Genomic DNA, 22,730 nt, shown 5'->3' with positions numbered 1-22,730 from the left:
GCTACTTTGTCAACATTAATAATTTAAATGTGCACATGAGGATAATGAATGAAAAACAACTTCTGAAAAGTTACGCAACAACTAATTATACGTTGACAATTTGATGCAAACTTGACACTTACAAGCACAGTACTTTGGTAGTCAGAAGGCCTGCCAAATACGACGAAGTAATTGTTTTTTGTGGTGTTAAAATTTAAAAAAACTGTTATGTAAAATTTACACAAACCTCAATTTTACAATATTTAAGTGCAAAACTGGGCGAGTGTCATAATAAGGTGAACTAACAAAGACAAAAAAATGTTGAATGAGGGAAGTAATTCATGCAGTCACTAATATTTGTACAGTAGTAGAAGGGAGTGCCATGAACATCATACTAGAAACCCTGACAGATGGGGGCTGAGTGTGAGAATAGGGCGAGTTTGAGGGTAATTTTGTACATTTTTCTTGAATAACTCAAACAATGGCCTCAAGCCTAGTATACAATTTAAGTACATTAAATTTCATACAAAAAGGTCCTGATCATTTTTGTTGTAGGACTAACAGTTTGCGTGTAGCAAGCAAGAAAATATGAAAATCTTGCATGTGGTTTATGAAGGCAAACTAGAACACTGCAGGTTGCATAAAACGACAGCAGTAAGAGCAGCTGAATCACCATCAGTATCGTATAACACTGATGCTATTATTAAAAAATTGTGTATTGAAGTTTTAGCTGTGTATTTAAGATCCTAGCCATGTCCCCTCCCACGGCTTCACCCACGTATGTGTGTCACATACAATGCACACATCTCTTCCTCTCCCACTCGCAATTCACCTCATCCTTGTCCATCACCTCATTACCCCTCTCCTCATCAGCTGTCACCTCCGTGGCCTCCCATCAGGCAGTCATCTCTGTATGCTGCCTGCCCCCCTACCCTCCTCTCCCCCAGTTAGCCCTTCACCACTGTGCCTCTCCCTCTCAACCCATTAGCCCAACCCTGGTCGGCCTGTCACCTCCGCAGCCCCCCCCCCCTCCTCCTCTCCCCCCACCTGTCCATCCCCTATTGCATCTGTGCCTCCGCCCCCCTTCAGCCTGCATATGCATGTTGCCATCCTCTTCAGCCTCTCACCTCAGCACCCACCTCTCCCTTCCCTGTCATGTCAGCCCCCCCCCCCCCCCAGCTCACCCTGTACATTCCCTCACTGTGACTGTTCCCCCTCTTCTTATCCTCCTATCCTATTCCTTGTGCCAATAAATTCTGACATTAGTAGTGTACCCTTTGTCAACAATGGATTTTGGATAAATTTTCAGCCACTTGCTGATGTCTTCTCACTGGAATAAGTTGCCACTGGGATTTGGCTATTGTCAGGTTATATCTTGAATGACTTTTTAACTCAACAGCAGTTGCGTGCTACTCATTCTATTGTTTTAAACCACAGATCCAAAAGTGCTAGAGATGTTGGTTGGTGGCAGATAGTGTGCATAAATTGACTCTATGGCTATAGGTTAATCCATGGTGGGATATTGATGAATCATTATTAACTACACTGTAGCAATGTCTTTGTGAGTCTGTTAAAGAAAGTGTAAGATTACATGATTTTCCCAGGTTGGAACCACTATCTCTGTTATATTCTTTGCCAAATGAATTTCCTTCACTTCTTTCACAACAGGGTCCCAAAAAGATGAAGCCGATATTAGAATTTAGACATTTTTATACCACATGTGTCAGAGTCAATGCCGTGCTCTGCCACTGCTAATTTGTTGGGCTGTAAAAGCTGGGTGTGTCTATAGTGGTATGTATATGTTCCATGGACTGTAAGAGTCATCTGCCTGATGTACAAAGGCTACATTCTCAAAGGATCCTGTAGAGCCCAGCCATATGGAGCATCAAATTGCATTTGACAGAACTCAAAAGTGCTGGTGTCTTCAGTGGAGCTGAAAAAATCACTTAAACTTTGTGCTTGGTGAGGATTCAACCTATTTTTGAAGACAAGTCTGTCTGTCTTCCTCATTCCTTACGTACACAGGTTTTATTCACAGTACAATATGTACACTATGTGATCAAAAGTATCTGGACATCTGGATGAAAATGACTTAAAAGTATGTGGTTCTCTCCATTGGGGGGGTAATGTTGCAATTCGATGTGGTGTTGGCCCACCCTCAGCCTTGATGACAGCCTCTACTCTTGCAGGCATACATTTAATCAGATGCTGGAAGGTTTCTTGGGGAATGGCAGCCCATTCTTCACGGAGTGCTGCACTGAGGAGAGGTATCGATGTTGGTTGGTGAGGCCTGGCATGAAGTCTGTGTTCCAAAACATCACAAAGGTGTTCTATAGGATTCAGGTGAGGACTCTGTGTAGGCCAGTCCATTACACCGATATTATTGTCGTGTAACCACTCCGCCACAGGCCATGCATTATGAACAGGTGCTCGATCGTGTTAAAAGATGCAATTGCCGTCCCTGAATTGCTCTTCAATGGTGGGAAGCAAGAATGTTCTTAAATCATCAGTGTAGGCCTGTGCTGTGATAGTATCACACAAAACAACAAGGGGTGCAAGCCCCCTCCATGAAAACACCACCACCACCACCACCTCCGAATTTTACTGTTAGCACTACACACGCTGGCAGATGACGTTCACCGGGCATTTGCCATACCCACACCCTGCCATCGGATCGCCACATTGTGCACCGTGATTCATCACTCCACACAACATTTTTCCACCGTTCAATTGTCCAATGGAAACATTTACCTTCGCGATGTGTGGCTTCTGAGCAGCCACTCGACCATGAAATCAAAGTTTTCTCACCTCCCACCTAACTGTCATAGTACTTGCAGTTGTTCCTGATGCAGTTTGGAATTCCTGTGCGATTGTCTGGATAGATGTCTGCCTTTCACACATTACGACCCTCTTCAGCTGTCGGTGGCCGCTGTCAGTCAATAGACGAGGCTGGCCTGTACGCTTTTGTGCTGTACGTGTCCCTTCATGTTTCCACTTCACTATCACATCTGAAACAGTGGACCTAGGGATGTTTAAAAGTGTGGAAATCTCACATACAGATGTACGACACACGTGACTCTGTCACCTGACCATGTTTGAAGTCGGTGAATTCTGCGGAGTGCCTCATTCTGCTCTCTCACGATGTCTAATGACCACTGAGGTCACTGATATGGAGTACCTGGCAGTAGGTGGTAACACAATACACCTAGTATAAAAAACATATGTTTTTGGAGGTGTCCAGATACTTTTGATCACATAGTGTATCTGACATTGAGAATACCCCTTTACTTCAGAAGCCCCGATAAGTGTAAAAGTTCACTCTGGAGAATGTTCTCATCAGCAATGCTATGTGCTCTGTGGACCAAGATTCTGAAGACATCTGGGAAAGATGGTAGCAGCTATTTGCATGTAAATTTAAATGTATCCGAGTTGTCTTTGTCCAAACTACGTGTCCCAGTGTGTGCCATCATCTTTGCAACAAATTGAAGCATCAAAAAATGGAAGGCATTACTCCTTTTCGGTTTCTGTTGTAAAAGGAATTTCTTCGTGGATTGAATTTAGATGGTTTAGAAATTCTTGTAGTTTATCCTCACTATGGGACCACACTAAAAGTACGTCAACATACCTCGAAAATACTGTGGGTTTGTAACCAGCAGTTTGCAATGCTGCCTCCTCAAGATCCCCCAAAAAGGAATTGTCGAAAGAAGGTGATAAGGGACTACTGAAGGTGATGGTCACTGTTCAAAAAATTTACTATTGAGTGAAAAGAATTCACAGTTGGGGACATGTTAAAAAGCTGAAACCTCTTAACCAAAACTTTTTCCAATAAGAGAGATTCTGAAAGAGGTAAGTTGGTGATCAGGGAAGCCATACCAAATGTGACAAACAAGCCACTGAGAATGTACAGCTCTGATTTAAGTTTGCTAATAAAGCCCACATAATTGTGTATGTGGACAGCACGCTTTCCCACAGAGTTTTAACAACAAGGCTAGCTATTTGGTTCTGTTGCTATTTGAAGCTTTCATCTTTGTTCAGACATGCCGTGAGCTCGACATACTACTTATTAAATAACAATTTTTTTTTGAAGAGTGACAGTGTCACCTTGGGTAGTCCCTTGTTGCCTTTGGTGGCCAGTTTGTTTATGGAGGACTTAGAGGAAAAGGCACTGGAATCTGCATCTTTGAAATCTAGAGTATTTTTGAGGTATTTTGATGACATGCAAGTCCTGTGGCCACATGCTGAAGGCAAATTACAGGAATTTTTAAACCGTTTAAATTCTACCCATGGAAAAATCCAAAATACGATGGAAATCAAGAAGTACCGATGCCTCCCATTTTTGGATGTTTTGATTCATCAGAGATGACACCATGGGGCATGCAGTTTATCAGAAGCCAATGCCTACCGACTTGCGTGCCTCAACTAGCTGTCACCACCCTTCACAGATGATGATTGGCATCAGAACCTTGGTTCACATAGCTTTGCTTACAAGAACAGTCTACAGGATGAGCTCTTGCACTGACAGGACATTTATGAAGCAAATGGGTATTCTCCTCAACTGGTACATAAGGCGCTATGAATAAAACCTACGGTGGACATGAGGGTGAATGACAAGAAGACTGACGAAGAAGACAGAGTTATGGTTTTCGTGCTGTTTGTGGGGGAAACCCACCATCAAAATAGTTTGCATCCTCACGAAGTTAGTGATTTTTCATCCTCTACTGAAGACAGCAGCACTTTTGAGTTCTGTTAAAGATGACTTGACGCTCCACAAGGCTGGGGTTTGCAGGATATTCTGAGAGTCTAGCTTTCCATACATCAGGAAGAAGACTCTCACCGTCCATGAAACTTGCATGGAACGCCATAGGTACTCAACTTGTAACAGCCCAATAAATCAGCTGTGGCAGAGCACTGCATCGACACTGGTCACTTAGTTGTAAAAGAAGCAGCTGGAATTTATTTGGTGAAGAATTTGATAGATACACCAGTTTGAAACTGGACAAATCTTGAAGTCTGGTGTTATCATTAATAAATTCAGAAAGATGTTGCTGCAGTGCAGCTAATAATGGTACCTCAGTATTTCAGCATGGCTTGACCATGTAGACACACATATTCTGTGCCACTGATCAATGTCTCTGGCTCTTGAACATCTGTGGTTTAAAACAATAGCTTGTCTGTTGGCTCACCTTGAAGATGGCTGAAGGATATATGGGTGAAATATTAATAGTAGTAATAGTTGTTTATGTGACTGCACTCCTGAAATTTAATGGATCAGTTATTGTGCTGCAGAAACTGGAAGATCAGAGGATATTGACTGTAACATTTCACCCACTATTTCAAATAATCCCAGACATTTTCTGTCGAATGAAGATTAGGTGATGTAGTAGGTCAGTTACACTGTAATGTAGTGCCCAGATGTTCGTCAAACAGCAAATTTTATGCTTGTTGCACTGTGAACATGGCTACAGACTGGAGCTGTTACATTGTACGATTCGTGAAGATTTAGAAGAGGGGGCAACACTCAGTCATTGGGAATCTTGAAATAAACATCCTGGTTCATGTTAGTAGTAACCTGAAGGTTTGGGCCAAAATAATGCTATGAAAAACATCCCAGTCACAGAATTATCTGTAGCTTAAACTTGAACCTCAACACATTGCAAGTTAGATGGGTCATTGGGCTGTTAGCTCACGTGACCCCATGATTGAATGAAAAGGGACAAATTGTGACTCTTCAGGCAACATTAAATGGCTCATTCAGCTGCTGTCCAGTTGGCATTGCTTTGCTCATTGAAAACATGCCGATGTATATGTTGGTGTGAGCGATGACATGTTGCGAGGTACCATACTCCAAATGCCTATTGCCTGGGGTTACTTTCACGGTGTTCACATGGAAACTGGGTGAGATGGATCTACATTCACTGACACTGCCATTTATGGTCAGGTTGAAACCAACTTTCATTGATAAAATATGACACTTGTCTGTGATCCCTGTTGGGTAGGATATTTTTATGGCCACTCTTCTCAAACCATGTTATAAAGAATCTGCAAAGAATGTGATGCATATGTGGGGAGGTGGCTGTGTGGAACATTATGTGCCCATGCCCATTCCCATGCCCGCATTCATTCACCAATAAATCGTGAAGCTTCATTTGTGTTACGGTCATGGGAATATCCAAACACAACAGCTCATTTCTGCCACTGTGTCATGTCTCCATGTGGAATGTCTTACTGTGGTGATTCCATAAAATAAACTGGTGTGCGCGAGCGCGCGCGCGCGCGCGCGCGCACACACACACACACACACACACACACACACACACACACACACACTCTCTCTCTCTCTCTCTCTCTCTCTCTCTCTCTCTTCACTGCCATGACTTAAATCACCAGTAGAGGGCCACATGAAAACCTGTTATGAGAGCTGCATTATCTACATTTCTCCCAAGTGATCAGTATGTAATTTTAAGAGGGTGGCTACATTGAATGTAATTGAATTGATTTTTGTTACAGGAGCCAGATCTTCTGCGACGTGCAGAAATAATGCTCCAGCAAGCTGGGAAACTGGGTTGTCGTAGTTTTGTCACACCGAGTGATGTGACTAATGGAATTTACAAACTTAACCTTGCTTTTGTTGCCAACTTGTTCAATAACCATCCTGGTCTTGATCGCCCTGAAGGTGAAATTGAAGGATTAGAGAATATTGAAGAAACCAGGGAAGAGAAAAGTAAGTATTTTTGAGTCATATGAAGTTATGAAAGACTTCTAACTTTTAAGTTGAAAGGTCTAAAGTAATAATGAGTCAGTTTTGTACTTTTGAGAGACCTCTTCAATCAGATGAGGGTAATTTGCTTTCAGCTCCCAAAAGATTAATTAGAGAATTGCTGATACAATAGGGATTAAGAGTTGTTTAACTAAAAGCCTGAGGAAAATGACAATGAGCAATAGATTAAACCTTGAGGTTAAACATTTACTGTTGAATTTGCAAAAGTAGTGATACTTTGTAGAAAAAATATTCTACTCTGTGTTTGCCTAATGGCCATGCAGGTTTACTAATAATCAGGAAGTGCAGCATGCTTAGATTCCTTCTTACAATGTGATGCATATGTGTGGAGGTGGCTGTGTGGATCCTTGCGCATCCGTGCCCGTGCGCCCCCTTGCCTTTAAAACTGGGGCACACATGGGAAGGTGCTGCTTCTAACATTGGAAAAAATATGTACTGCTGGTCACTAAAACTGCAATACCAAGGAGGTGGCACATAACAAATGTCAAATTGGCATGAGAGGTGTGCTACATGCTCAGATATCCAGATCAGTGGTTCAGTGCAGCCATACAGAGTACATAGGAGTAAAGACATCTACATTCTGTATATAAGGAAAAATTACGCGATGAGATTCTCATTGAGAATAAATGTGCAATTTTGTTTCCTTGCGAGATCATGTCGTCATGCCTTCATGTAAGAAGGGAAGATCCTACCAGCTCATGTCGAAATTTTACAGCGGCAGGATAGTGACTCTTTTGTTCATTTGACTGTGGATGACCGTACAGCCATGTCATGTACCTTGAACTAGGTAATCGGCTTGTTTGCAGAAAGGCAAGTATCTACGTGGACTGTATGACTACTGAAACACCACGGTTAACACGGCAGCCATTGATGTGCCTTCCCTTCGTGAAGCAGCAGAGAGGTATGCTCACATTGGTACTACTGAATAAAACATTGGGCACAGGAATGACAACATTTCATCTTTCCAGATGAGTCCCAATTTTGTGTATATTACTAGGGATGTATTCATGTATGGATGCTTTGAGGAGAACAAATGTTGCAGTTTGCATTAGTCATTGTCATGCAGGACAAACATGTGTTGTAATGGTATGAGGTTCCATTGGGTGCATAATATCACCTTTGGACAGCAGTCATTAAATTTATGATGCATTAAGGTGTATCTGTACCTGTGCCCTATGTTTGATGTCACTGTGAAGTTATCTTTCAACAGTAGAATGCAACAATGCGTGTTGCCCATGGTGTCCTAAACTGTCTCAATATAGAGGGAGGTACTGTTCTCCTGATCTTTCACGCATTGAATGCATCTGTTCCTGGACTGCTGAGAGACTAGCATACCACCACTCACCAGCTACTAGGATTGATGAACTCCACGTCAGAGTTGGTTGCTTAACTGTTACGCAGTTTAGAAAACCGTGTGTTGGGGAGAGGGGAGAATATAAATACTGTGGATTGTGAAGCATCAGTTAATTCAATTACATTATGTTATGAAGCCTGCTGTGTAGCTGAGTTGGCCTTCCGACAGCTAGGCGGTAATCATTGGTTTGGATCTACGCTCATTAGATGCTGTACATTGAAGTTCGTATGTGGTGTAACATGACTTATATGAGGTAAGAAATGTCCCTGACAGGGTTGCGATAAGAGTAGATGTGAGAGACAGATCTTGTAAATAGGTGTTTTATAGCAAAATGACCCAAGATGGTTGGAAGTTCATAGCAGTATTAGATTCCTGGGTGGTATTCAGTGTTTACTGGGGGTGCCCATTCGAAGCTGCTCAACAACTGTGTGCAGCCACCCTCAGGGGCTCAGCATTTGTTTTTTGGTTACAGGATTGGAGACCCCGGGGTTCCTGAGCTGGGGACTGATGAGTACCACCATTCCTCTTTCACTATAAACTCTGGGCAAGTTTCAGCCACCACTGTATGGCACAGCAGTGGAATGTTGTGTGCCACAGGGTATGGAGATTTTTGTTTGACCACTGAGATCTCAAGGATAGTAAAAACCTCTCAAGAAAACCCTCTGTCTTGAGGGGTGCTGCTTGCCGGTGAGATGCATGGTTGTTGAGATGAAACAGTCATTAGTGGGCAACCTCTAGGGAAACTACTGCACCTTATTTTTATTAACTTACTCAGGCAGTGGGACTCTTGAGTGGATCCTGAGTGGAGCTGCTCGTGGGACCAAGATGAAACCCTCAAACTAGGACTTAGCAACTCAGTGTGATGGGTCTACTGCGTGGGAGTACTCACATCCACTCATCCAAGACAATTAGCTAGGCTGGTCCTCCTGATAATTAAATAGTGTTTAGTAACGGGGCTCTTGGAGTCAAATCCAAATGTGTTAGTAGTGATCAAGGGGAGATAGGGCGTATTTCAGTGTCTCCCTGTCTCATGTATCCATGAAGACTTAGAATTGCTTGCTTGTACCTTAGTCTATTAAGCAGTTATGAAATCATTCCTTATTATTTGAGACTAAAAGGGCAAAGCAGAAATGAAGTCACAAAAATTGGGTTACTGTGTCATAACTATTGAGTTACATAACTCCCTCAACTCAAACAAGGGTATGGTTATACATCAACACTGCAGAACTTGAACCAGAATGGACATTGCAGAGGATTAGTGGATGTGGAGCAGAGGATGCAAAGGAATAATGCAGAAATTTAGAAGACCACCGCCTTCGTGACCTTCAGTTCTCCAACACTACCTGAACATGTCTTGGCAGGGTTCCTAGGATAGTTAGGCATTACATACTTAACCGTATGCAGTGCTACAAATTCCAGCATTGTGGCAGTGTGATGCTGGATTGTGGAGGTGAAGTGATCAGTGGGAAGTGTGGAAGGACACCCCATAAAGCTGAGACTGAATACCTGTTTCCATAAATCTGCATAAACTGTTCTGCACCCAGTCTGTAGCTGAGAATGCTTTGTTCTTGTTGCTGCAAAATGCAAAACTCAGGAAATAAGTGAACAAGCTATACCCTGCACAGAAGTTGAAAGAGAATATAAGATGACAAAAACCCGTTGTTGCCACTTCATATGCTTCCGTGTTGCAGAAACCTGTCCCCAAGTTAGACGCCTCAATGCAAATGCTGTCCAGTGTACAGTTATCCACCACCAGCACCTGTACTTGCTCCTGTACATGCCAAAGCAAAGTGAGTAAAGACATAGCTACCCAGGCAGCTTAGACAGAAGATGCTAGCAACATTTTTTGAACATTTTTTGCAGTGAGCATTGAGAGGGTACGCCAAAGGCAGCAGAGTGCCTCTAAACACCCCCAGTCTCCATCATCTCTGAAGGGAAGGGGACTAGGGAAATGGTCGCAACATTCAGGTCAAAATCTGTCCTGGGTGCCGTCAGATGTCATTCCGGCACGTCTGGCTGATGAAAATATTATGGACTTTGGCGTCTTGTCACTGGACCTGGACAGACCCTCCACTCACCCTCTTTCCAAAAGTGCTTCACCACCCTGGTGTAAGGATAGGAGTAAATGAAAACCACACTGCTGAAATAGCTCTCATAATCAAATGGAATACTAATGGGTACAGGAATCTTCTGTAGGACTTGAACTCCTTATACAGGATGGATCTTCTTGCCACTATCTCAAAGAGAGACATTTTAAATGGGCTGATGCACCAGTACTTAAATGCTGTCACCTCTACAGAAAAGATGACCTTACCGGTGACAGGGCAGAAGGAGGGGTAGCAGTGTTCATTAAGGACATAGTCAACTTCTCACCCTTGCCTTTCACCACAAAACAGCAAGCTTTCGCTGCTCGGAGAATGGCCCGTGTTGCTGTCACGGTGTGCTCTGCATACTAGAGATGGGGGATCCGCTCTTGAACTAATTCATAGAGTTCAATCTTTCAAAGGAGTGAACAATCAGTGATTCAGAAAAAAAGAACGGTAGCTCCAAACGTTTCCCAGGCAGAGAGAGAGAGAGAGAGAGAGAGAGAGAGAGAGAGAGAGAGAGAGAGAGAGAGAGAGAGACGGAGCATATCAGCAGCGCCTCTGCTGGTCAGAGCACAGTGCACGCCACACAACACAGCCAGCGCCGGCCTCTGCCCTGCTTCTACCTTGGCTGCCTGCATTGTGCAGTGCCCCATTGGATTTTGTGTTTCACATATGCCGGGCCGTCTCTGTGCGTCGTCTGCCGTGTGCACTGTGCAGTGTCTGGCGCAGCTTAACTTCGCATCGCACTCTGTCGGTGATCGTTTCAGTCGCACGTCCTGCCCTCTGGGCAGTTGATGCCAGCAACAGGACAGAGAGCCACCTAGCGGATAACATAGGAACTACTTGCAAAAACCTGCTCGCAAGGGAGCGGACGATTTGTCTCGGAGCGGGTGAGCTCCCCCCACCCTCGGAACTCGCCCGCTCAACGCTCACCCCACCGTCACAACTCTAACCAGAGCGTCGAGCAAAGCGACTCTGGTGTCACTCTGGTCTCTGCGGTCTCAGCTCACGCAGTAATACAGCTCGCGGCTCGACCTGCTCGACTCAGCGCCTCTGCATCGGAGTTTGTCCCCACTGGATATTGTTCTTCATAGTAATACCGCTATGTATATTACATTATTATGTTATGTATACATCAATTGTTTTTATTTTATTTTTATTTGTTTAAACTGATTAGATTAGGTTCCTGATGACTACTCTTACTATAGGATTTTTATTATGGACACTCGAATTTACGCTTTAATTACGAGCGAACCGATAAACGTATCGCAAAATGTGATACACCAATATTTTCCTTGTTTTATTCTGCGTAAGGCTATATGCAGCACTTTCGTTTTACAGTCAAATTTATATTTTTTTTTTCTTATTCTGGTACGGATTTTGCGATTTTAGGCGTCTTCGAAAGGAAAAATATATGGCTTGCGATGTATTTGTATGAGGTTAATGAAATTTTAATACATTATAGCCAAATATATTGTTAATGTAAATCTCAAGTTACAACATTTTCCGATCACCCAAAAAACCACGCTAGTGCAAAATAAATCAATAATCAAAAACTTTGTCATATCGTGGAAATTTCAATAAACAATACAAAATTCTTACTCATTATCTATGTTACTTCAAAATAGGATCAAATAAGATCAAAATACAGGTATAGTACTGGAATAAACCAAGTTTAAAGGGCAATGTGCCTTTCATTTATTTTCTTATGTAAATGAGTGGTGAGTCATGAAAAACAGCTAATTCATTTCAGGGAGTGAACAGTTCTGATCCAATCTCTGAAAAGAACAGTTTTGCCCATCTCTACTGCATACATACCATCCCACAAGACCATTGCAGTGGTATCATCATGCACATTCTTGTTGAACTACCCCATCCCTTTCTCCTTTTAGGGGACTTCAGTGCACACAGTGCTGCCTGATGGAGCATGTCCCGAAAGGAAGCATCAGAGATAGCTGTTCAGGAAGGCTAACTTGTTGCTTTACAAGCAGTTGGCTGTTTTTGAGCAATGTGACAGCATCCAGGATTGGATGGGTAATGTTACAGCCATGATCCACCATGCCATGGATGCATCCATCCCAAAGTCAGTGGGAACACCTAGGCAGCAGCCTGTCCCGTGGTGAAAAACGAGTGTCATTCTGTGATCAGGGTCGGGAGGGTGGCTATAAGCAGATTCAATCAGTGCCCTATAGATGCGAAACTTGCAACCTTGTGGATGGTGTGCACAAAGGAAGGGAGAATAATTTGATAGAGTAAGCAGAGGTCTTTGTAGGATTTTCTGAAATCCATTAATAGGTCCACACCACAACCACAAGTGAAGTATAGGAAACCGTCAGGAGGATCCCCACGCAGATCTCAGGACTGCCGACAACAGCTGCACGTGAGCAGGGGTGTCTCATAACATCACTGAGGATCATTTCTTAGATGATGGCTCCATCATCTCAGACCACCATGGCCAGTTATAGCTAGGGTCCAGCTTTCATCATTATTTGAAACACAGGAGAGGCTTGACTAAGATTTCTGTTCCACCAGCATGGAGGGATTCAACCAGCCTCTCTCTCTGTTGGGCTTGGATTCTGCATTGCCAGTAGCTCATAATACTACACCCAGTCATGACATGATAATATACAGCATGTTTAAACAGTTGGACCTGGAGGTGGAGGAGGTCCTCCTTCATCTGTTCACTGAAATTTAATGACAGGAGACTTCCCCAACTTGTGGAAAGAATTTATTTTGATCCCAGTTTTAAAACTGGATCAGACTAACTGTAGCGTTAGTCTGATAAGCTGTGTAAAGACATTGGAGCATATGGTCAACTGGTGCCTAGTGTGGGTTCTGGAAACCAGGTCCTTACTAAGTCATTGCCATTGTGCATTGAGGAGGTATCACTCAACATTCGGTAACCTGACTCTGCTTGAAGCAGTAATTCAGCAAAATTTTCTTAATAAGAAACACCTTGTTTGATGTCTTCTTTGAATTGGGAAAGGCCTAGGATACTACACTGATCAGGCAGAACATTATGACCACCTACTTAATAGCCAGTATGTCCACCTTTGGTACAGGTAACAGTGGTGACGCATCATGGCATGGAAGCAGTAAGGCAGTAATAGGTCACTGGAGGGAGTGGGTACCACATCTGCATACAAGTCACCTAATTGCCGTATATTCTGGGGAGGGGGTGATGAGCTGTGATGCCACGTTCAATCACATCCCAGATATGTTAGATTGGGTTCAGATCTGGTGAGTTGGGGAGCCAGAACGTAAATTGGAACTCACCACAGTGTTCCTCAAACCACTAAGTCACACTCCTGGCCTTGTGACATGGCACATTATCTTGTTGAGAAATGCCACTGTTGTCGGGAAACATGATAGTCATCAAGGGGTGTATGTGGTCTTAAACCAGTGTATGATACTCATTGGCCATCATTGTACCTTGCACGAGCTTCATTGGACCCATGGATGCCCACATGAATGTTCCCAAGAGCATAATGGCGCTGCCACCAACTTGTCACTGCCCAGCAGTACAGATGTCAAGGAACTGTTGCTCTGGAGGACGATGGATTCAGACCCTCCCATGCCAATGGTCACATGCCCCTTTCAGTAATAGGAGCTGATGTGGTGTTCAGGTTGGCGCACACGGCTGTGGAGGCCCATTGTTAGGAGCGTTCGGTTCACTGTGTTCGCACACTCTTATACTCCACTCAGCATTAAACTTGATATTAGTTCCACCACAGCTTGCCACTTGTCCTGTTTTACCAGTGTGCCCTGCCTACGATGTCAGACATCTGTAATGAGAGGTGGCCACCCAACCCCATGATTTCTGAACATGATTTAACCTTGGTTTTGCCACATGTTGAAGACACTCGCCACAGTTCTCGTCAAGCACCTGACAAGTCCTGCAGTTTCCGAAATGCTTGTGCTGAGGCTCTGGGCCATCATAATCTGACCTCAGTCAAACTCAGGTTGCGCACCTTCCCCATTCTATACACAGACAGCTCACTCATTGACACTACATGAACTGTGCATCTGTCTGACTAGCAGTCATTCCTGCTATCGTGTGGACAGGCTTGTATCGATAGTAGGTTGGTGGCCGTAATGTTCTGGCTGATCAGTGTATGTTGTTTTAGTTCTATTTTCTATTATCAGTGGGGGGTTCAATGGATATCTACCCACTTTCATACAGTCCTTCCTCTGTCAGGTATTTTAGATACAAGGTTGGGAGTGTCCTGTCTATTTTAAGCAGGAGAATGAAGTCCGTCAGGGGTATGTGCAGACTGTCAAGGTATGTGCCATTGCAATCAACAGTATTACATCTGCAGTATGACTTCTGGTACTGTTTCTTGTTTGTGGATAGTTTCTCAGTCTTCTGTGCATCCTCCAACCTTGCAACGGCTACTCAGCAATTGCATTTGGCAATCAGGTGGTTGGAGGAATGGGTAAACACCACAGGTTTTAAATTCTCTTTGGAGAAAACTGTTTGCATTGATTTTAATTGTGCCCTCTCTTTTTTTAAAGTACCCATTTTAAAAACTGGGGATGCTGTTCTCACTCCTAAGGAAAAGGTGAAATATCTTGGCCTCCCCTTTGATGAGCAGCTAATGTGGCTGCTATGCCTTATGAAATAAAACTGGTATTTCTCAAGGCTGTAAACGTTCTTAAATGTCTCGGTCATAGATCTTGAGAGCCAACAGGTCTTGTCTGCACAAACTGTATAGGGCCTTTGTGCTAGGCCATGTTTATTTATCAGCAAGGCCTGGACTTAATACATGAGTCTAGTTGCTAGCCTGTGTGCAGAGGTTTCTGAGCATCTGCTGTATATTTGACGTCTTTGCATTGTGGTATGCGAAGCTTACAAGGCTTTGTCCATTCCGAAATTGCTAGCTTCTGTCTTGGTTGCACAGCCACCACTGCAATGGCTGTTCAGTCACCGTCCATAGGCAACTAGGCTGTTAAGGACCCATGTGATGGAGAGCTGTGAATTACTGCAGGTGGGGGCATTTTGAGGTCCAGAGCCAGGGATGGAGTAAGGGAGCCACCTGGAAACTAAAGGGGCCCAGGTTACTTTTCAAATTGACTGCTGACAGGAAGAATTCTACTGCAGATTATTTATTTATTTATTTATTTATTTATTAAATTAAATTTAACGAGATTTTACATTGCCAGGCTGATCAGCCTGGTTTGATTACTGTTTACGTGAATGGGTCTAAGTAAGGGGATTTTATTGGCCTGTTTGTCACGTTCCCTGACATTTTCCTCAGGATAGGGCTAGCAGGATGTCGTCGTCATCGTCATGTGTGCAACCGGAACCATACGTGTGGATAAGGGCGTGTGTGGACATGTATTTATTGTTCTGACAGTATGGCTACTGTTTTACAGAGAACATGTTATTTCAAGTTGCTTTCTCCTTTTTTTTAAAAAAAAGGTTCTGCACACAAAAATGCACCTTTAGTGTCAACAGCCAGACAATGTGAACCACTGGTGTTCACACAATTCATCACATTGGTTGCAGAGCCATTGGAAAGTAAGTTCTGTGGAAATGTTTTGGTCACTGTGTGTGCGTTTTCTTTTTTTTAAACTAGGTTAAAGGTAATAAAGCAGGATCCATTTCAGATCACGTGTAACCGTTCGGACACTTAAAAATAAGGAAATTGTTGTCATACATACGTTACCTGTAACCAGATAATTAAAAAAACTAGGTCAGTGATTTAGGTCAGTTGGAGGCATACATGAGGAGGAAAGCCATCTCTAACTGGTTCAGTGGCCAAGTGGCACAAAGCCTGCGTTGGAATTAGTCAATTGTCTGTGCATGAGATTCTGAGTCACTCTTTTTACAATATTTTGGTACTATTTTGCAGGAGTGTGAAAGTGCAAAACTGATAAATTGTTATTTTACAGGAGTATATTTTATTGTGAAAAGTGATCGGTATATATGCCTATGAAATTAGGTAGATTAGATTAGTTTTCGTTCCATAGATCCGTGCTGAGGAGATCCTCGGGGATGTGGAACATGTCAAAATTTATTTATTTATATATTTATTTATTTTTTAGCTGAAATAACAATACTAATAGTATGAATATATACAATACATCATTTGTTTCTATTAAAAAATTCGTCAATGGAGTAGAAGGAGTTGGCCACTAGTAAGTCTTTCAGGCTCCTTTTAAACTGATCTTTATTTGTAACTAAATTTATGTTTACTGGCAAATTATTGAAGATGAGTGTTCCTGAGTAATGGACCCCTTTTTGAACTAAAGTAAGTGCTTTTAAGTCTTTGTGCAGATCATTTTTGTTCCTGGTATTGTATGTATGAACTGAGCTGTTTGTTGGAAAAAGAGATAAATTATTTAGAACAAATTTCATTAATAAGTAAATATACTGAGAGGCAGTAGTTAGTATACCCAGTTCTTTGAAGAGGTTTCTACAGGACGTCCGTGAATTTACTCCACAAATAATACGTATTACACGCTTTTGGACTCTGAAAACTTTTGTTTGACTTGAAGTGTTACCCCCAAAATATTATACCATATGACATTATGGAATGAAAGTAGGCAAAGTATGCAAGTTTTTTCATTTTTATGTCGCCTATGTCTGCTAACACTCGAATTGCAAATACAGATTTGTTAAGGGGTTTCTGCAGTTCTGTGGTGTGCTCTTCCCAACTGAATTTATTGTCAAGTTGTAATCCCAGGAATTTAAGACTGTCAATCTCTTCTATCTGCTCTTCTTTGTATTTTATGCATATGCTGGGTGGAAACCTCTTACAGGTTCTGAATTGCATATAGTGAGTCTTTTCGAAGTTTAATGTCAGTGAGTTGGTTTTAAACCATTTATTAATATCCATGAAAATATCATTAGCAGATCTTTCTAGAACTACACTTGACATACTATTTATTGCAATACTTGTGTCATCTGCAAACAAAACGAACTCTGCTTCTTGCAGTGTAACTGATGAGAGATCATTAATGTACACAAGAAAAAGCAATGGCCCTAAGATGGATCCCTGTGGGACACCACATGTAATTTCTTCCCATTCTGATGATGACTGATGACTTAATTCACTAGTCCTTTGCACTGACACCCTTTGTTTCCTGTTAGTGAGGTATGACTTGAACCATTTTGCAGCACTGCCTGTGACACCATAGAATTCTAATTTACTTAAAAGGATGTTGTGGTTCACACAATCAAATGCCTTTGACAAATCACAGAAAATACCTGCTGCTTGTAATTTGTTATTTAATGAATTAAGTACATTTTCACTGTAGGTGTAAATAGCCTTCTCGATATCAGAACCCTTCAGAAATCCAAACTGTGTTCTTGATAATATGTTATTTGTGGTCAGATGGTTGAGCAGCTGCCTGTACATTACTTTTTCTAAAATTTTTGAGAATGCTGGCAAAAGTGAAATCGGTCTGTAGTTTGATGGTATCTCTTTATCCCCTTTCTTGAATAGAGGCTTAACATCTGCATATTTTAGCCAGTCAGGAAATGTCCCAGTTATAATTGACTGGTTACACAAGTAACTTAGAATTGTACTAAACTCACACGAACATGCCTTAATTAACGTTGTTGATATTTCATCGTACCCACTAGAATGCTTTGTTTTTAAAGATTTTATTATGGACGTTATTTCGTTTGATGAAGTGAGTGATATATTCATGTACTTGAAGCTATTTGTGAAGGCTAGTTTCAGATAATCAAGGGCATTATTTACTGATCCTGAAAGTCCCATTCTATCAGTAACAGATATAAAGTACTTGTTAAATAGATTTGCCACACTATATCCATCAGTTACTAATGTGTCGTCTACCCTTACTGATATTTGCTCCTGTTCCTTTCTGGTTCTACCAGTCTGCTCTTTCACTATATCCCATATTGTTTTTATTTTGTTCCCTGACATTGCTATCTTCTTCACGTAGTGCATTTGTTTAGACGTCTGAATTACTTTTTTTAATGTTTTACAGTATTCCTTGTATTTAGCTAAATCATCAGCATTGGAGCTATTCTTGGTCGACAGATACATTTTCCTTTTTGTCTTACAGGAAATCTTTATTCCTTGTGTAATCCATGGTTTTATTATAGACTTCTGTTCAATTTGAGTAACTTTTAGAGGAAAACAGTTTTCAAACATGGTACTGACATTGTTCATGCATGTGTTATATTTTTCATTCATGTCATGAGCACTATAAACATCTTTCCAGTTCATATCTTTGAGCAGTTTTCTAAAACACTCAATTTTTGGTTGATTGACTACTCTCCTGTACTCAGATTTAGCAGTCTTGATAATCTGCTTAGAATTTACATCTAAAACAAGGAGCTGCATGTCATGATCTGATAGTCCATTTATAACAGGTTTTATATGATTTTGTTCCTTTGATTTGTCTATAAAAATGTTATCAATGGCTGTCCTTGAGGATTTAGTGATCCTAGTTGGAAAGTTTATAGTGTGAGTTAGATTGAAAGACAACATTACTAACTGCAGTGAATGTTCACTGGAAGATTGCATTAGAAAATCTGTATTAAAGTCACCAGAAATCCAAATTTCTTTGTTTCTTCCTGTTAAATAACCCACAAGAGCTTCTAGATGATCTAAGAATAGATTATAATTTCCTGCAGGTGCTCGGTAAATAGTTATTATTATATAGGATCTGTTATGGAACTCTACTTCTGTTGCACATGCTTCTAGATGCTGCTCTAAACAGAATTTATTAATGTCAATGTTCTTGAATTTATGGCAGTTTTTGATAAATGTGGCAACTCCTCCTCCATCCATATCCACTCTGCAGAAGTAGGAAGCTAGCTTAAATCCTGAAATGTCTAACATATCTATATCAGTGGTCACTTGATGTTCAGAGAGGCAGATTATGTCAATTTGGTTAGATGAATTCATTTCATCAATACAAATGAGTAGTTCATCAACTTCATTTCTAAGTCCCAGAATGTTCTGGTGTAATAAAGATAACTGATACTGCATACTAATGGGATTGTAACTGCTTTGGAGAAGATGAACTGGCAGTTTCTGATTACTTTCTGTTAAACACTGTTTAAATGGAGGCTGTATGATAAAATCTGACTCCTGTTCATCTGTTTTCTCAAACTGAGTGTGTCTGCCAATCTCTCTTAAAACTCGTTTTCTTTCCCCCTTCCCTATCTTAAAAAAGGCATCCCTCTGACACCTGTGACCACTGGTATTTTACCACTTGTGCCAGTGTCCCCCCCCTTAAGTTTTCTGCAATTAACCCAGACAGTTTTCCCTTCCCTTTCCTATTGAGGTGAAGGCCATGCCTAGTGTAGTCCCACCTATCGATAGCATCCACAGGAATCAAACCAATATGGGACCCTATATCCGTCCTAAGCAGCCACTCCAACTCAAAGTTCACCCTCCCTACGGAAGAGTTCAAATGAGGCCGATCATGGCGTCTCAACACAGACACAAATCCCACACCCGTATGCTTCGTTGCTGATGCTATCTTCACCAGGTCACTCTCTATGGAATATTCAGAGTCTCTGCCAATGCTATTTCCCGGACCACCCACTATAACCACGGCATCCTCCTTTGTGAAATCCTTGCATAAAGCACCTACATCCTCTGTTACCTGACCCAGATCTGCACTAGGCTTGAAATAGTTTGTGACCTGGTACTCTGGACCTAGATTTTCCTGCAGTAGTTGGCCAACACCTCTACCATGGGAACTACCTAACAACAGAACTTTCTTTCTCTTTACAAATTTCCCTACCTTTTTCAAGTCCTTGAAAGCTTGTTGTGCCCTTTCTACAGCTTCAGCTACATGAGGCTCATCCGATTCTGACTGAGGCAACAGGTCAAATCTATTTTCAATATTTATGACAAAGCTGTCTGATGCTCTCCTTTGCCTGTTCCCCCTATTACCTGTTGCCACTTCCCACCTCTGTTCACCCTTCTCCCTCTTTAACCTGTCCAGATCCTCCCTTGCCTTGTCTAGGTCAGCTTGAAGAGCTGCAATTTTCCCTTCCTGTTCCAGTATTTTCCTATCTCTACTACAGATCCTACAATACCACTGGTGAGCCTCATTTATGTCCCCATTTCCCACGCCACTACATTCGCCCCAATGAAAGAAACTACAGCACCCATCACACCATACCCCGGAACTAACGATCCTACGGCATGTCACACACTTCTCACTCATGGTAAAAACAGAAATCGTATAAGCTGATTTAAGTAGTGAGTAAAACGTAAACAAAGGACCCTAGAAACTATTCAGGCAGATATAAATAAATTGAAAGAGTACTGAATTAAAAAACTGGTGATTACATATAACTCACTGTTTACTTAAGATACGCGCGCGTGAAATTAAGCCTAAAATCCGTGCTGTAGGCACGAGAAGGAAAATAAACTTCTTACCCCGTTTAATCTTCTTTAACACTTCACTAACACTTCAACTAATGTTACAACACTTATATTATATTTATACCAACTGGAAACGTTTATCTATAAGTTTAATTCACTGCTTACTTACGATTCGTGCACGTGAAATTAGGCCTAGGATTCGTGCTACAGGCGCGAGAAGAAAAATACGCTTCTTACCCCGTTTAATTTTATTTTATACTTCACTAACACTTCCACTAATTCAACAACATTTATATTATATTTATAACACCTGTACACGTTTAAAAATAGCTTAATAACAACACTTTTTATAATTATTTAGTGCAGCAAATACTCGAAGAGTCCACGTCGGCGCAGTATCACAGACACTAACAACTGGCGACGAGAACTAGCAATGAGTGTGGATTCAAGTTACACTTCTGTAATTGTTTTCCTCATTGGCAAGAATAGCAACAGAGAGGAAAACCTATATATGTTGTTTAACATAAAATAAATGTACTTGTGAACAACTGAAAAATTGCTCAGTGTAAGTTACTTGGTGCAAATTCCATGGTTTTTTGTTTCATTTTTTCTGGTATTCTTACAAAATACATTCTAATTTTGTAGGGAAGATGAAGATAATAACATGAACAAATGTGTCCAGCACTGTGGCTATGAACCACAGGGTTTTCCTGGCGGATGGACTCCACCAGCTGTCAGACACGAGCACAGTCACCTACAATCCTTGCTGCTGTTACCCTATTCCATAAACACAACAAGATCACCAGTTCATCTTCAAATACCTAGGTCTATCCCAGAACTTCTACCCTGAGTCTCTCTCTCTCTCTCTCTCTCTCTCTCTCTCTCTCTCTCTCTCTCTCCTCACACACACACACACACACACACACACACACACACACACTGACTAGTACTTACTTACTTGCAAGGCTACAGATCTTTATAGCTTCAGCTAGGTGCTACAATTCTTGCAGCATTTAGAAAAGTGTGTAACAGTTTTGACTACTTTGGTACATGTGGGCTAATACTTTTTGTATCTGAAATGCATTGTCAGTGGGACTTGCATAAATATTTTTTACTCTTCTATTCATTTGCAGTTGCATTCTGCATAATTTGTGAAAAAAGCTTCTAGTCAGGTAGGTAGATAGATAGATAGATAGATATCACAGTAATAATTGTGTAACATTTTTGGTCACCTTTTGTATTTCTTAAAAAAAAAAAATAATGCATAAAATATAAAGGCAGTCTATACAAATGATCAAACATGTTGTCAAAGTTGATAGGCACATATGCTAATCACTTACATCATTGTTCACAACAAAATATTTTTCATGTAAAATAAATTTATAAATTTTGTGACAGCTTCCATTCTCTTCCAAAACAGTAAAAAGTATTGTAAAACAAGTGACATGAAACTGCATACGCAGGCAACTGACGGTTATCTGAATGTAGACCTCATACCGTGTGGCCATTGTCCTAGTTATAGTTGCCAGAATGTCATTTGGGATGTCTGTAGTGTGTGCTTTGGTGTACAAAAATGAGGAACAGTTAGTGTAAATTTACATGTTAGTTTAGGTGTGGTGAAGGTACTTATCCACTGTAATGTTAATTACAGAAACTCGACAAGTGTTACATTAAGAAGCAACTGATACAGTTTTCAGAGTGTGTAAATTTATTTGGGACAGCCAGAAGCAGAAAGAGTAGCCCAATATAGTGCTTCCTCTCCAGTGTAGCCAGCCAACCAGTAACCAGGCTAGTTGATGGCTGGAGTGTGTCATGGAACAAAGAGAGAACACACTGGTACGGTCACCAGATACGCTCCACCCCTCTGCACAAACTGTGTCATGCATCTGCCTTCTTACTTGCACACCATTATTGCAGTCGGTTTTTTCTTTATGTATACTGGCAACCAATTGAAATTGCTAAATCTCCCATTTCTTGGTTTCTATTAAGTTTGAGCATGAATGTATTAATAAAATTTTCTGAGTTTTGAGTGTTCTAACTTTCATGAAAAACAACTCCCATTATTAATAAGAAATTTATTAAGGCCATAACTAGTTCTAGCCTTTACATTTGGCCATTTTCAAGTGGATCTGAAACTGCCATTGATAATACATAATACAGTTGTACATCCCCCACCCCCTGCATTATTGTCGACTTCTGTTATACAC

At 41.4% G+C, this 22,730-nt stretch overlaps 1 protein-coding gene across 2 annotated transcripts in view; it reads left to right on the top strand.

The window, feature by feature from the left end:
- LOC126248625 (plastin-2) overlaps positions 1 to 22,730 on the top strand; it is a 223,659-nt gene that overhangs the window by 145,454 nt on the left and 55,475 nt on the right. For both annotated transcript variants that reach the window (XM_049949796.1, XM_049949795.1), the window contains exon 7: positions 6,487 to 6,700. In XM_049949796.1, coding sequence (XP_049805753.1) covers positions 6,487 to 6,700 — 214 coding nt within the window. The remainder of the gene's footprint in view (positions 1 to 6,486; positions 6,701 to 22,730) is intronic.

The sequence above is a fragment of the Schistocerca nitens genome, chromosome 3, assembly GCF_023898315.1.
Source record: "Schistocerca nitens isolate TAMUIC-IGC-003100 chromosome 3, iqSchNite1.1, whole genome shotgun sequence".
Classification (NCBI taxonomy): domain Eukaryota; kingdom Metazoa; phylum Arthropoda; class Insecta; order Orthoptera; family Acrididae; genus Schistocerca; species Schistocerca nitens.
This window is presented reverse-complemented; position numbering and strand designations above follow the sequence as displayed.